This window comes from Chinchilla lanigera, unplaced genomic scaffold (assembly GCF_000276665.1).
Source record: "Chinchilla lanigera isolate Chin_1 unplaced genomic scaffold, ChiLan1.0 scaffold00011, whole genome shotgun sequence".
NCBI lineage: Eukaryota > Metazoa > Chordata > Mammalia > Rodentia > Chinchillidae > Chinchilla > Chinchilla lanigera.
The window spans coordinates 20,376,070-20,390,710 of NW_004955412.1; the positions used below are offsets into that span (position 1 = coordinate 20,376,070).

General features: G+C 42.4%; 1 protein-coding gene across 1 annotated transcript in view; it reads left to right on the plus strand.

Annotated features, from left to right (window-relative positions):
* Window positions 1-12,470, plus strand: part of Cbl (Cbl proto-oncogene, E3 ubiquitin protein ligase) — a gene marked incomplete at its 5' end in the record, with an annotated part of 81,529 nt that extends 69,059 nt beyond the window's left edge. The window contains 7 exon segments of the mRNA XM_005378327.2: window positions 318-449; window positions 536-913; window positions 2,782-2,876; window positions 7,252-7,392; window positions 7,775-7,872; window positions 8,581-8,763; window positions 9,662-12,470. Of these exon segments, the coding sequence (XP_005378384.1) occupies window positions 318-449; window positions 536-913; window positions 2,782-2,876; window positions 7,252-7,392; window positions 7,775-7,872; window positions 8,581-8,763; window positions 9,662-9,954 (1,320 nt within the window). The 3' untranslated portion in view covers window positions 9,955-12,470.
* Window positions 12,471-14,641: the final 2,171 nt, after the last annotated feature.

The window sequence follows — 14,641 nt, forward strand, 5'->3', positions numbered from 1 at the left end:
TCTTTCTTTCTTTCTTTCTTTCTTTCTTTCTTTCTTTCTTTCTTTTTTAAATTGTAAGATAGGAAGCTTTTTGCAGCTTTGCCTTATCTGGATGCGTCTGCTTGGTATTTCTGGGATTGAGAGTGCCCTCTTATGGTGACATAAAAATAGTTTAAGACTCTGGAAGTTTCTGAGATTTTAGAGTTTTGTGTAGCCCCGAGTCGCCATCTGACATTATATTCAGATTTCACATAGTATTTGCTGGGTCCAGTCTTAAAAGAATCTGAAGGATGCCAGCTTCCTAACAAGAGTAACCTGTTAAATTTCATTGTTGCTAGGTGGAACGGCCCCCTTCTCCATTCTCAATGGCCCCGCAAGCTTCCCTTCCCCCAGTGCCACCGCGACTTGACCTTCTGCAACAGCGTGTGTCTGTTCCTCCAAGTGCTTCTGGTCTAGGAACTGCCCCCAAGGTACAGCACTGTCCGTTTCTTCCGTTTTGTGTTTCTTTTTGTACATTAGTGGGTTTTGATAGATTGGCTTCATCTTGCTTTCACAGGCTGCTGCTTCCTCTCTTCATAAGGACAAACCGCTGCCAATACCACCTACTCTTCGAGATCTTCCACCACCACCCCCTCCAGAACGGCCATATGCTGTTGGAACAGAAACCCGACCTCAGAGACGCCCCCTGCCTTGTACACCAGGCGATTGTCCATCCAGAGACAAACTGCCCCCTGTACCCTCTAGCCGTCTGGGGGACTCATGGTTACCCCGGCCAATCCCCAAAGTACCAGTAGCTACTGCAAGCCCTAGTGACCCCTGGACTGGAAGAGAATTAACCAACCGACATTCACTTCCGTTTTCATTGCCTTCACAAATGGAGCCCAGAGCAGATGTGGCTAGGCTTGGAAGCACATTCAATCTAGATACTTCCATGGTGAGTCTCAATTTTGAAATTAACCCATTAACACATATTTGTGGATGGCATTTTATGGGTCAAGTTTTTTGTGTTAGGTTTTGAACAGAATTCAGAGATAAGTAACAGAATCTCCAATCCTCGAGAAGTCTGTATGTTGGGCTGAAGGTGTGGTTTAATGATAGAATGCTTGCATAGGATGTTCAAAGCCCTGGATTCCATCCCAAATGCTGGGAGAAAAAGTATGTTAACAAGACAAATAAGGCAGTTGTGTGTCAGTAAGTGTCCTGTATAAATACCGTAAGTAATATAACTAGAAATCTCTTTATGTTTTAGAAAAAGGAGGAATTCTAGCTAGAGCAGTTGTGAGGGCTCTTAAAAAAAGGCATGTGAATCTAAGAGTTCTTTGAAAAGTAGATACAAGGGATTTTGTTGCTATGGAAAATAAGATCACAAAAGACTTGTTACGTGCCTGACTCATGGGAGTACTAGAGTCCATATGCAGTTTTATGTTAGATTATAGCCACAGAGTGCTTAAGGTGTTTTATGGAATGATGAGTGGAGCAGAGATTTTTTTATACCAGAGCAGAGGAAAGGAGTACAAAGGAGCAGTCATACTAGATTACCCCGTCCCCCGGATTTGAATTTATTTGGTAGGAAACAGTGAATGTTTGAAGGTTTTCAGTTAATGGATTGAAAAAATGTAATAGTAATATGCAGACTAGGTTGAAGAAAGATAGGAAAAGACTGGACATGGGAGAGGATTTCTCCTTTTGCCAGTTCAGTTGTGCACACAATAAAAATTCTTGCCTTCACAAAGCTTACACTCTTAGTAGGAGGATGATGGGCAGTAAGCAAGTGAGTGCATTACATAGTGTGCTCACAGCGACAAGTGCTGTGGAGAAGAAGTGTTAAAAAAACGGTCTATGGAGAGCTGGAGTTGGAGTTGGCAGTATAGGAAGAGATGTGATACAACTCTGAGTAAAGACCAGAAACAGTAGGGAGAGAACCATGCTCCTCTGAAGTAGAGGGAAAAGAACTGAGTTTGGGAGAGTCTATTTGAGAAATAATGAAGGGATATAGTGTAGCAGGTGCTGTGCAGCCAAGAGGGAGAGGCTTTGTCTCTGAGCAGAAGTGGGCTGCCCAGTTAGGTGGAGCTTTTAGAGAGTACAAAACAGATTAAGACTCAAAAATAGTCAGGAGGTGGCGAAGACAATGAAAAGTCCATACATACATCCTGAACTTTTTTTTTTTTTTTGGTTTTTCTCCGGTACCAGGAACCGAACTCACGACCTTGCGCTTGCCAGGCAGGCGCTTTGCCACTGAGCTAAATCCCCAGCCCACATCCTGAACTTTTGAATCTGGCTAAGTAAGGACATTTGAATTTGAGATAAACCTTTGACAGGTAGTTGGAAATTTGAGGAGGAAGTGAAATAGGAAGGATGAAGTTGAAGAGTGTTACGGCACCCAGATGGGTATTTCCATTTAAGTGACATCTGTGTGATAGGCAGTGTAATGAGTGAGAGTGGCTCAGTGTGACTTTTTGGTGACATTAGTGATCATTTTGAGTTTGAGTATAGATTATTTAAGCTATAAATGGTGTTTGCATAAACAGCTAATTTACTTGAAGTTTTACAGTATTTAAACAAACAGTAAAGCCCATTTCCCTAACTCTTTCTAGATCTTTGCCTTCTTTACCTTAAGTTTGAGCATTTTTCAGGGCCTGAAGGCAGCACCGCTTTTGGCCAGTGTGATTGCTCTTGGGATAGCATGATGGCACTGAGCAAGGTCTGCGTCAGTATTAGTATCCTTGTGGTTGTGACTAGGTTAAGAGGAGCAGCTTAGCTGTGGTAAAGAGGCTGTTTTCAACACCTTTCTTTGCTTTCCAGAATATGAGTAACAGTCCATTAGCAGGTCCAGAATGCGAGCACCCCAAAATTAAACCTTCCTCATCTGCCAATGCCATTTATTCTCTGGCTGCCAGGTAAGTTTACTAAAGTTGTATTTCATTTGGTAACATTGGTACTTTTAAGTACTTGGTTTATAGAAAATTTAGGAAACTCAGGAAAATATAAAGAAGAAAATACAAGTTGGTCTGTGTTTGTACAATGTAGAAGTTATTTTATGTTTTGAACTCCTTCCTTCTGTTCTTGTTTCTGTGTACATGTGTATAAATCATCCTTGTTGGAGCTTGTCAAGTTTATTAATCTTTTCAAAAAAGCAATTTTGGCTTTGTGATTTTTATTCTTACTGGGTATTCACTTTCTATTTAATTGCTATCTGCTCTTTTATTCTTCCAGCTCTTTAGCCTTAATTTGCTACTTTTCTAGCATCATAAGATGGGTGATCTCTTAGGCTTCTTCACCTGCTATAACAGAACACTGTACAGTGGGTGTAATTATTTCTTCACAGTATAGAGGCTAGAAGTCTGGGAGGAGGGTGCCAGCAAGGCCAGTTTCTAAGAGGACCCTCTTCCTGGCGTGTGGGTAGCTGCCTCTGGTGTGTGTGTGCAGGAGAATGAGTGAGTGCTCCAGGCTCTCTTACAAGGGCACGAATCCTGTCCTGTCAGGACGTCATCCTGTGACCTCATCCAGCCTTAATTTAGTATCTCCTATGAGTGGCTCCATCTCCAAATATGGACAAACTGGGGATTAGACCTTCAGCATAGGATTTCAGGAGTATACAAACATCAGTCCAAAACACATACTTAGCTGCGTTGACAAATTTTGGTATGTCATATTTTCATTATCATTTACTTAAAATATATTCTTTTTCATTTATGATTTCTTCTCTAATGAGTTGTTTATGAAGTACCTGATTCAAACATTAGAAGATTTTTCTGGTTACCCTGTGACTGCTTTCTGGCTTCATTCAAACATTTTTTGTTTGTTGTTGTTTTCCTATACTTGGGATTGAACCCAGGGCCTTTGCACTGAGCTACATCCCCAGCTCACCCCTTCTCTCCCTTAAATTTGAAACAATGTCTCCCTAAGTCACTAAGTTGCCCAGGCTGGACTTGAGCTTGCAGTCTTCTTGCCTCGGTTGCCCAGATTGCACCACCACACCCAGCAAGGCCATATTTTTTATTCACAAGTTTATGGTAAAATCCAGTAATACGTACCATGTTCATCTTATAAAAATGTGTGTTCTGGCCAGGTGTAGTGATGAATGCCTGTAATCCCAGCGCTTAAGAGGCTGAGGCAGGAAGATCACCACAAGTTCAAGTCCAGCCTGGGCTACATAGTGAGTTCAAGGCCAGCGTAATGAGACTTGTCTCATAAAACAAAACAAAGTGGAAAAAAAATGTCATGCAGTTGCTGGATACAGCGTTTTTATATATGTCAGTGATGTCAAGTTTACATTTGTGTTTAATCTTCTCAGATTTTTAAAAACATACCTGTTCTGTTAGATAACTGAGAGAACTGTGTCTTCTCCTTTTCGTCCTTTTAAATTCTGACCGTTGTTTTCTATGTATGTTTATCCTGTATAGTTAAGAAAATAGAAATTTAAAATTATTGATACTAAATTAATTGGAAGCTTTTATATTATCATGAAGTGTATGCTGTAGTTCTACTTCTTTGTGGTGGGGGCATGTTAGCGGGAGTTGCACTCAGGACCTCCTGCTTGCCAGGCAGGAAGCTACATACCCATCCCTACAGTTCTGTGTGCTACTGAGCTACATCCCCACCCCTATAGTTATACTTCTTGCTTACCTTGTCTGCTTTGTCTTATATTAAAATGGCCACTTTCAACCTTTGTCTATCCTTATATTGAAAGTATATCTCTTTTGAGCAGTGTATACATGGAGGAGATTTTCCCCCATAAATCCACTATACCATTCTTTACCTTGAAGAAATTGAATCATTTGTCCTACTCCTTTCCCTATTTTTCCAATCTTTCCTGGGTTCATTTTTTTTCTGTTTTTATGCTGTTTTTGAATGGAAGTATTTCTGTTATACTGTGTCACCCTTTCTGTTATTCTTTTAATAGTTATCCTAGAAATTCCAATATGCATCCTTGGTTAGAGTGTACTTTATCTTTATTGATGGATTGATTTGTTGGTTGGATATTTGAGACAGGGTCTCCTATGTAGTTCAGGCTGACCTTGATCTCACGATGCAGACCACGCTGGCCTCAAATTCATGGTGATCATCCTGCCTAGGCCTCCTAAGTGCTAGGATTACAGGCCTGTGCCACCACACCCAACGAGACAGAGCCTTGCTACATATTCAGGCTGCATTGAGCTTGCTTTATCACCAACTTTCTACCCTCCTGCTTCAGCCTCCCAAGTGCTAGGAATACAGGCATTCACCACCATACCTGGCCTCACTCACATTTTTTTAAAAAGATATTTTTACTAAGTGCCATATATTCTGGAGTTACTTTCTCTTAGCATTTTAAGAATACCATTCCAAGCCGGGCATGGTGATACATATCTGTAATCCAAGCACTTGGAAGGCAGAGCCAGGAGTACCCTGACTTGGAGGCCAGCCTGAACTACCTACTGAGACTGCTTTAAAAAAAAAAGAAAGCTTATCCAGTACAATATTATTTGATATTTTAGGTTATTTTTTCAGTATTATAGATAATGCTATAGTGAGTATTCTTGATTGTTTCCCTAGGGAAAATTCTTAGGAATGGAATTTGAATTAAGACTCCGAAAAGAGTTGGACAAACGTTTTTATTTCTACAGCTATCTAAGAAAGTACCCATTTGTTGCCTTGTACCTTTACTGACACTTGGTGTTTTTAGTTAATCTGAATTGTTTCCCTCTGTGAAAATTAAAAACAGCCAGACGTGGTGGTGCACGCTTGTAATCCCAGCACTCAGGAGGCTGAGGCAGGAGGATCTTTGCAAGTTCGAGACCAGCCTGGGCTACAAAGTGAGTTCAAGGCCAGCCTGAACTGCATAGCAAGACCCTGTCTCAAAAGACAAAAAAAAAAAAAAAAAAAAAAAAAAAAAAACAAAAGAAAAGAAAATTACAAACAAAGTTGAACACTTGTGTAATTATCCTCTGGATTCAACTATTAGCATTTTATTGTACTGTTTTTTTATCACATACTATCTGTACTTCATCTTATCAGTCTATCTTGCTTGTTTGATATATTTCAAAGCAAATCACCTGTGAGGTAGTACATCTTTACTTGATAATTTCAGCATGTATTACATAAATTTTAAATGAGTACTTGCCTATACGTAGGCGATTTTTCAATGATGACAGTAATGTGTAAGCTGGGTATTAGTCCTACCTATTTAGGAGGCTAAGATGGGAGGGTCGCTTGAACTAAGGGATTCAAGGCCAACTTGGGCAGCATAGCAAGAGCTCCGTCTCACAAAAATAAACCCATTTGAGATACAGAGGACTGTTGTGTTCTCTTTTGGGTTTCTGTAACAGTTGTTTTATACTAAACATGTGTTGCTTTTATACTTAACAAAACTAAACATAAGTAAATACAGGGAGGCAAATGTAAGAGGTGATCCTCATAGAGTATATCAAATATGCAGAAAAAGGATAAAGAAGGGAGAAGAAACACTCAGAAATTCGCACTCTAGGAAACAATTTGTGTGTGTTTCTTTTATAGCTCATTGGTGTATAGTCTCCTTTCATAGATAGGGCAGGTGGGAGAAGTATCATTTCAGAAACTTTTAAAGGACAGGGTTGAGGACATCCCTAGTACTTTGTAGAGTGCTTATCGAGCAGGAACACTGGGTTTGGCCCCCAGCATTGTGAAATAAACAAAAAAACAATCTAGAATAGGAGTCAGAATGCTTGGATCTAGTTCCAGAATTGTTGCAAAGAAAAATTTTTTTTAATTTTAGATTTTTCTTGTAGAAAATATTGAGGAGCTAAAGTATTTATACTTTAATAAGGCAATGTATGAGAAAGGTTTTGACAATTATGTGTTCTTTGAAACCATAGGTAGAGTTTGTAATGGAACTTGGTATACATTCCTGTGTACTGTCAGAAAGCTACCTATTATTTCTTCTTCAAACTAGTGATAGAAAAACTAGGATACCAGCTCTAAAATTGAGACCTATAATGAAACTGACTTGTGATCCTAATTTATACTGAAATATAATATTTATACTGAGGTTGGGACCAGCTGGCATCAGGTACCAACCCCAGGGCAACACATTTCAAGCATAATTGTCATACGTTTGATCAGCTGAAAGTGGGATTTTAGTTGGTGTGGGTTTTTGAGTTACCTTTCTTGGTGAGTAGAAATACATAATAGATCCTAGGAGGTCCGTGTTTTGCTCTGTCGAATTTGAGTTGTGGCTGTTTTGAAGTTGCCTGTTTCACACTTGAAAAGTTTTCTAGCTTAATTTTTTTCTGTTTTTTATTCCTCATCTTGTAGACCCCTTCCAGTGCCAAAACTGCCACCTGGACAACGAGGTGAGAGTGAGGAGGACACAGAGTATATGACTCCTTCTTCTAGACCCATAGGGCTTCAAAAGCCAGAGCTGAAACGGCCTTCAGAGACAACCCAGAGTTCACGGTAGGTTCACACCAGCCTTGCTTGAGGCCAGATACCTTCCTGGATGTTCAGTTGATAGCCGTCACCAGCTTGGCTTGCTACTTGCACACACAATTGTCTAGCCAGAATTAAAGTAGAAAGATAGGTCTAGCCCCTAATGTTTAAGTCTCTTGTAGTTGTAAGAAATTTTGCTCATGTTTTCTTACTATCACAGTGACCATCAGAATACACACATCTGTAACTTGTCACAGAGGCAATCTTAAAACATTTATTGGTGGTAGTGGCCCAAGAAGCAGGTGTTCCTGAGAGAATCAAGGTCTAGCATAGTTCTAAGTTGTAGTAAGTTCACAGGTGACAGATTTCTGTTTCTGAAGATCGTTGTGCTGCTTTCTTTCCGGTTCAGAGCGGGTGATTGTGACCAGCAGATTGATAGTTGCACATATGAAGCAATGTATAATATTCAGTCCCAGGCACCATCTGTCACTGAGAACAGCACCTTTGGTGAGTAGCCCTCTCTGCTCTGTAAAAAATTGTTGATGTGCCATAGGAATAAGCCTATAGTATTTGGCTACTGAGATAGTTTGACCAAAGGAGAGAATTGATGTCAGTAATCTTTGATAAAATATCTTTGATTCGTAGGCAAGATGAATCAAGATGAATCCCACCTCACTCACCCCCCCTTTATTTCCTCTTCATACAACTAGTTCCTTTTGTGTTTTTGTCCTCCTGGCCTGGACACATTTGTGTTACACGGCCTGGATGTGCATTTCCGGCAGCTCTCTTTCATTCCTGTTGCATTGATGAAATTCTTGCGTGTGGGGGTGGTGCATACTCAATTCCCATGATGACAAGCTTCCTGAGTTGAAAGTTCAAGGAGCCCACACACACAGGGCCCCTTGCCTGCTCTCCTGAGGTGAAACATAGAAGTACTGTCAAATGGCACTTGAGTCTTTGCCGTGGAGAGGTGGCTATTAACCTTGGCAAGAATAACCTCTGACACATTCCACAACAGAGCTGCAGGTTTGCAGATATTATTTTCTGTTTCTTGTATTTCTACCCACAAGGCCTCACATGGTGTTTGGCCTCCAGTAGACATTGAGTAACTGTAGACTGGAGTGCACGGCTGTCCATGTGTACAGGTGGAGGGACTGTGAGGGCGGTAGGAGACCGGGTATGTCAGGAGAAGGTCACGTGCCTCCATTTCTCCAGGTGAAGGCAGCTTGGCTGCAGCCCACACAAACACTGGCCCTGAGGAATCAGAAAATGACGATGACGGCTATGATGTCCCTAAGCCACCAGTACCGGCTGTCCTCGCCCGCCGAACTCTCTCAGACATCTCCAACGCCAGCTCTTCCTTCGGCTGGTTGTCTCTGGATGGTGATCCTTCAGCAAGTGAGTCTGGGGCTGCGCTGCACTTGACCCAAATGCTGTGTGACCCTGATTTGTACTGAACAAGGTGGTGTCCCTGGCGGCATGAGTCAGCTAGGTTGGAGTAGGAGACCAGCTGTGTCTCAGTGGGAGGAGAGCAGCTCCTCGGGTCCAGAGGATGAGATCAAACTGTTCAGACTCTGCAGACTTACAATGCTAGGGAGACAGGGTTTGGAGGTCTGCTGAGTACGCTTAAGGCACATAATTAAGTGGACAGCCTAGACCTTGGGCTCTTCTCTTCTGGACTCTGTCCCTCTGGAAAGGAGGCAGGCTGTCCTGGGATGCACGTGGAGTGGGCCTGGACTGCTGGGGGCTGCCTTTCGTGCACCTTTGGCTGCCTGGTAGAACAACAGGCAGGATTGCTGTCCCTTTGGAAATTAGAGACAGCCCTTAGGACAGCTGGTGGGAAGGCTGCAGCATCGATTGCCCAGACAGGCAGTGATCTGCACCCATCCTGTGTTGGTGCTTCTGCATTACAGCTTAGGCTTTTTTTTGGCTCCTTACTTGTAGGAGTTTAGTATCTTCTGATCCCCTCAAAATTTAAAAAAAAAAAATCAGATGATTATGTGTAAGAAAAATTGTCACTCAGTATAAAAGATGATGCAGATGTTACATGTTTATCATAGCAACAATGACTGTAAATAGAACGGGTGTGTGGTATATTTAGAAGGTGGCTCCTACTGTGATAAGGAGAAAGCTAGATCCAAAAGCCCTTGAACCTCTAAAACCCAGCCTTGTGACAGAAGAGCACTGGCCCCCAATTGACAGGTAATCATGTGTTGATATTAACACATTGTTACTACTTTTATTTGTGCCACTAAATGAAGATTTCTCCCGATATTTTCTTTGCTATTTCTTCTAGATTTTACTGAGGGTTCTCAAGTTCCTGAGCGGCCCCCAAAACCATTCCCTCGGAGAATCAACTCTGAACGGAAAGCAGGTAGCTGTCAGCAAGGTGCTGGTGCTGCCGGGGCCACCCCTGCCGCCACCCCATCACCGCAGCTCTCCAGTGAGATTGAGAACCTCATGAGCCAGGGCTACTCCTACCAGGACATTCAGAAAGCTTTGGTCATTGCCCACAACAACATCGAAATGGCCAAAAACATTCTCCGAGAGTTTGTTACTATTTCATCCCCTGCTCATGTGGCCACCTAGCACAGCCCTCCCTGCTATAGCTACCAAGATCCAAGAGCTGGGCTCTTGAGGTGCACCTAGGAGGGCTGAAGCTCCTTTGGGGACTTCACAGTGAGGTCCTGCCCTCTCTGTGAGTATCACACCGTGGTCCCAAGATTTCAAAGCAGCAGAATGAAAATGGAGCAGCTCATGTGTTTTATTATTGTATTGTTCTTGAAGGTGTCTTTCAGTCCCCGCTTGGAGAGAGTATGGATTTTTATTACATGGTAGCCTTCTTGGGGAACAGTCCAGAAAGCAGTAGAATAAGTATTGTGCTGTAAACCCTAATTGAGGACTTAAGACTTTCCTTGGTTAAGGATGTGTTCATGTGTGTCTGTCTGTCTGTGGTTGTGTGTCCTGTGATGATATGATTATCCTGCTGTGTGTGTTAATTCCAAGTGGGGAATTAGCACAAGAGGTTCAGGAAGGAATCTTTTAAAGACTTCCATCTACTGTGGTATTCCACCCGACCCCAGTGTGTATTACAAGTTCAGCACTCCCCTTTGGCTTAGGTTGTCGTGTGCATAGCTAAAGTGTTATATTTTTTAGGACACTCCCTGTCCTTTACCCTCTCAGCCCACCTTCAGTGTTCTGTCGTTGGCAGTGGGCTTGCTGTGACCAGCCTTCCTGAGGCCACGCCCTTGTGGGATGTTCGGTATTGTGTGTGATGGTATAGGTTTGTTTGGTAGAGATAGGTAAGAGAGAAAGTACTGTTGCTGTGTTACTGTAGTCAGTTTGCAACTAGCAGCTAACACTGGTCACTCCAAAGTGTTGTTTCTAAAGGAACATTGAATTTGTTAAAATAAGATATTTGAAGTATCCTAATTATATAATGACTGATTTGTGATAGAGGCCTTCAAATACATTCCATGTCCTCCCCAGTAATTACTCTGTGGGAGTCCGTTGCCTTGATGCCAGGCATGTGGTCTGGTATAGGTCATGAGTCTTTCTACTTAACGGGAAGAGATGAGCGTGTTTCTAGGATTACTTTCTGGCCCAAACACCATGAAGCTTTTAGGAAATTTCATTTTTTATCTGTTCAGTTTTTCTTTCCAGTTAATCAGCTTCAGCTTCTATGGATATCTCATTTTGAACGTGAGCCAGATTAGATTTTTTCAGAAATGACTTTTTATTTGGCCTTTAAAAAATGGGTTTATCACTGGTGGTAGCACAGCATTTTGCTGATTATCAGCACCTTTTCTATATTGGTGCCACCCAGTGACTTGGTTTTCTCTTGTGCCTAGGGCTTGGGGCATGGAATGTGGCTTTGCTCCATTTCTTGCCCCTTTCTCTTCCCTCCACGTTACATGTACACTGTGTTTTTACTCTAGTCAAAGACAGTATGGAAAAAGGCTGGCAGTTTTATGGAATTGCAAGTTCACGAAGAAGATTCAGAGTTCAGTTGGGAGACCCACTTGTGAAGTCTGCGCAGCGGCCCCTAGAGTTGAGTTTGTTCTCTGGAGTCTTTTACTGATTCCCTAGCAGTGTTTGCTCCTTCCCCTTGCCAGAAGCAAGCCTGCGTGTCTGAGTACGTTCCTCAAGACCTGGTCTAGACAAAAATGACCCTCCTAAAGCCAGCTTTCTTTCCAGCTTTCCGAGTCTTCTCATAGTATCCATCTGCTCCACAGTCTTTGTGTTTCATCCTCTTGGCTCAAGCTATTTATATTCCCAAAGCAGACAGTACGGGGCCTTGTGATGACTTGCTGTAGTTCCCTAGTTGTCATCTCCTGTCTCTCCTGGAGGGGAGGAAACAGTGGAGCCCCCAGTGGGTACAGGAGGTACTGCACCAGGATGGAGGGAGGCGGGGAAAGTGGCAGTGAGTAAGAAACAGTAGCCTAACATTCACTTCTAAAAGCTGGTAGCGTTTAGTTTTGCATTTTGCTTAAATACTAAAAGCCTAGACAAGGAACTAGGAAAGGAAAAATGCCTGGGCTATACAGATTATAATATTTTTCTCTAGATATTACCTAGTAGTTTGAAGATCTGTCAAGAAAATAAAGCTCTGGCTGCATCTCTTCTGCCTGTTCAGTGCATTCCCATCCTCCATGAGATTATTGTCCATACTGACCAGGCTGAAGGTCTTTCCTTCCTCTCCTGAATACCTGTGTGGCTCTTCAGTCAGGCCTGACACTGACAGTCCAGGCCTCTGTGATGAACATGTGCACACTCATGGCCTTGGGTAGTGGTTTGTCAGGTGAATATCTGCAGGTGTTGAAGATTTTGGACCATTATATCGTGCTCATTCCTCTGACTGGTGCGTGGAGAACATGCCAGGGTCTGGGCTGGAAATTGAGAACCTTAGGAATGTTGTCACACAAGTCTTGTTTAGAGGATAGTCTCAAAATGTGACTTCCTTTTGTTTTCCTTTAAGGCATCTACTCTTTATCCTCCATTTGTATTCTGATTTGGTGGGGGCAGAGGTCACTGGGGATTGAGCCCAGGGCCTTTGCATTGAGCTATGTTCCTAGCCCCTTTTTAAATTTTGGGATAAAGTCTTATTGAGTTGTGCAGGCTGCCTTGAACTCGCAGTCATCCTGCCTCATCCTCCTAGAATGCTAAAATGATGGGATTACAGGTGTGTGGTGCTGTGCGAGGCTTATATTCCAATTTTTAATTCTTTGGCTTTTGCTCTGAGTGTAACTACAATTACTATTGATAAACAGGCTTTGAGTTTGTTATTTTTGGCAAACCCAGTTTTTTTTTGTTTGTTTGTTTGTTTGGGTTTTTTTGGTGCCTGGATCGAATTTGGGACCTTGTGCGTGCCGGCAGGCACAGTACTGCAGAGCTGTATCCCTGGCCAGATCCAGTCCTTTTTCCTCCTCTTAATTACAAATGGTTGATATGTTCAAGAAAACCATTTTAATGTTTCTTTTTCTAAAGACTCATTATTACCCCAACTTCCCGTTTTCTCTATGTCTTTTGTGTGCTGCTTTGCATAGCCTCCTCATTGCTAGCTGACTATCCTGCAGCCATCAGGACTGCACTTCTTCAGCTGCTCTTTCCACACTCTTGCTCAAGTCAGAAGTTCTCAGAGTAGAAGGCCTGTGAGGTCTGTAATATATCTCCCCTTAGCTAAGTGGTAAACTGGGCAGCTCGCCATCTCAGCATTTATCCATTAATATTTATTTAAACACAGGAGTGATCTCTAGCTGGGGTTAGCCATTCTCTTCCACCAGCCCTCTCTTTCCCCAGCCCCACCTTACATAGTCTGCCATAGTCTTCCATTTTCTTCTCCTTACCTGCCTCATTACCAGGGCTCAAGATGTGGGACAGTACTCTTAACAGCATTGAGCAGTTTTTTTGGAGTTGAAGATTGGGGGCACCGAGCGTGGTGGTGCACACCTGTAATCCCAGCACTGGGGAGGCTGAGGCAGGAGAATCATTGCAAGTTCAAGATCAGCCTGTGCTACAAAGTGAGCTCAAGGCAAGCCTGAACTGCATAGTGAAACCCTGTCTCAAAAAGACAAAAATAAATAAATAAAATAAAATGAAATAAAATAAAATAAAATTTGAGGAACCAGGCTTGGTTTTGTACACCTGTAATCCCAGCACTTGGGAGGCTGAGGCAGGAGGATTGCCATGAGTTTGAGTCCAGCCTAGTCTACATAAGCGAGTTCAAGGCTGGCCTGCACTACTTAGCGAAACACTGTCTCAAACCATCCGCTAAAGAAAAATTGGGTGTGGAGAAGAATTGTTATTCAAACTTAAAATTCTATATATATATATATGTGTGTATATATATATATATATAAATAATTTCCTGTGTAGGAAAGTTTTATGGTGGAAGCAGCAGGCTTACAAATCAGTTTTTACAATACAACTTGCTTGCAAACTAAGGACTAGCTACCTATTCCCTATAAGGTACAGTTAACAAAATCTAGGCTTTTGTGGTAAGTTGCCAGCAGTGTCTTAGTGCAGAATATTCTCCTACCTCACATCATGAAAGTCAAAAGGCTACTGACCGCCCCAATCTTCCTTTCTTGCTTGTTGGCCTTTTTGACTATGAATGACCGCTGTCTACCAAGTAACTCTTCTGACCGTTGGCCTAGCCATAGCAGTTTGATTGCTCTTCATTTAGCAGATGTTTGAATACCATGTGCCAGAATATTAGCTATATGCCCCTCGTGCTACTGCAGGGGATTGTATTTGACCATAAAATAGTTTTTCCCGATAAGATTGTACAATATTTACAGCATTTTGTATGACCTGTTTGTCCTAGAGCTGTCTTGCTAAAAATTGCTCTAAGACTCTCCCATTAAGCCCTGCTGTCGTCATTATCTTCTTCCTCTTCTTCTTCTTCTTCTTCCTCCTTTTTTTGCAGGGGGGGTGGGCAGGGTCTTGCTATGTCATTCAGGCTGGCCTTGAACTCACTATGCAGCCCAGGCTGGTCTCAAACTGGTGGCGATCCTCCTGCCTCAGCCTCCCAAGTGCTGGGATCACAGGCATGTGTGCCACCATGCCCCGCCTAACCTTGTTGTCTTCTACAGCTTTGATAATGTCTGGGAGATTCCTTGCTCTTAAGTTTCATAGACACGCACCTTAAGTATTTCAGTGGGATTTGATTAATGGGTTGAGAGATATTTGGGGTCACAGTTGCACAATTGGGCATTAAAAATATTAAGCAAAGCATCTGGCTGGCTGCAGTCTGCTTTTCAATCTAATATCTCCC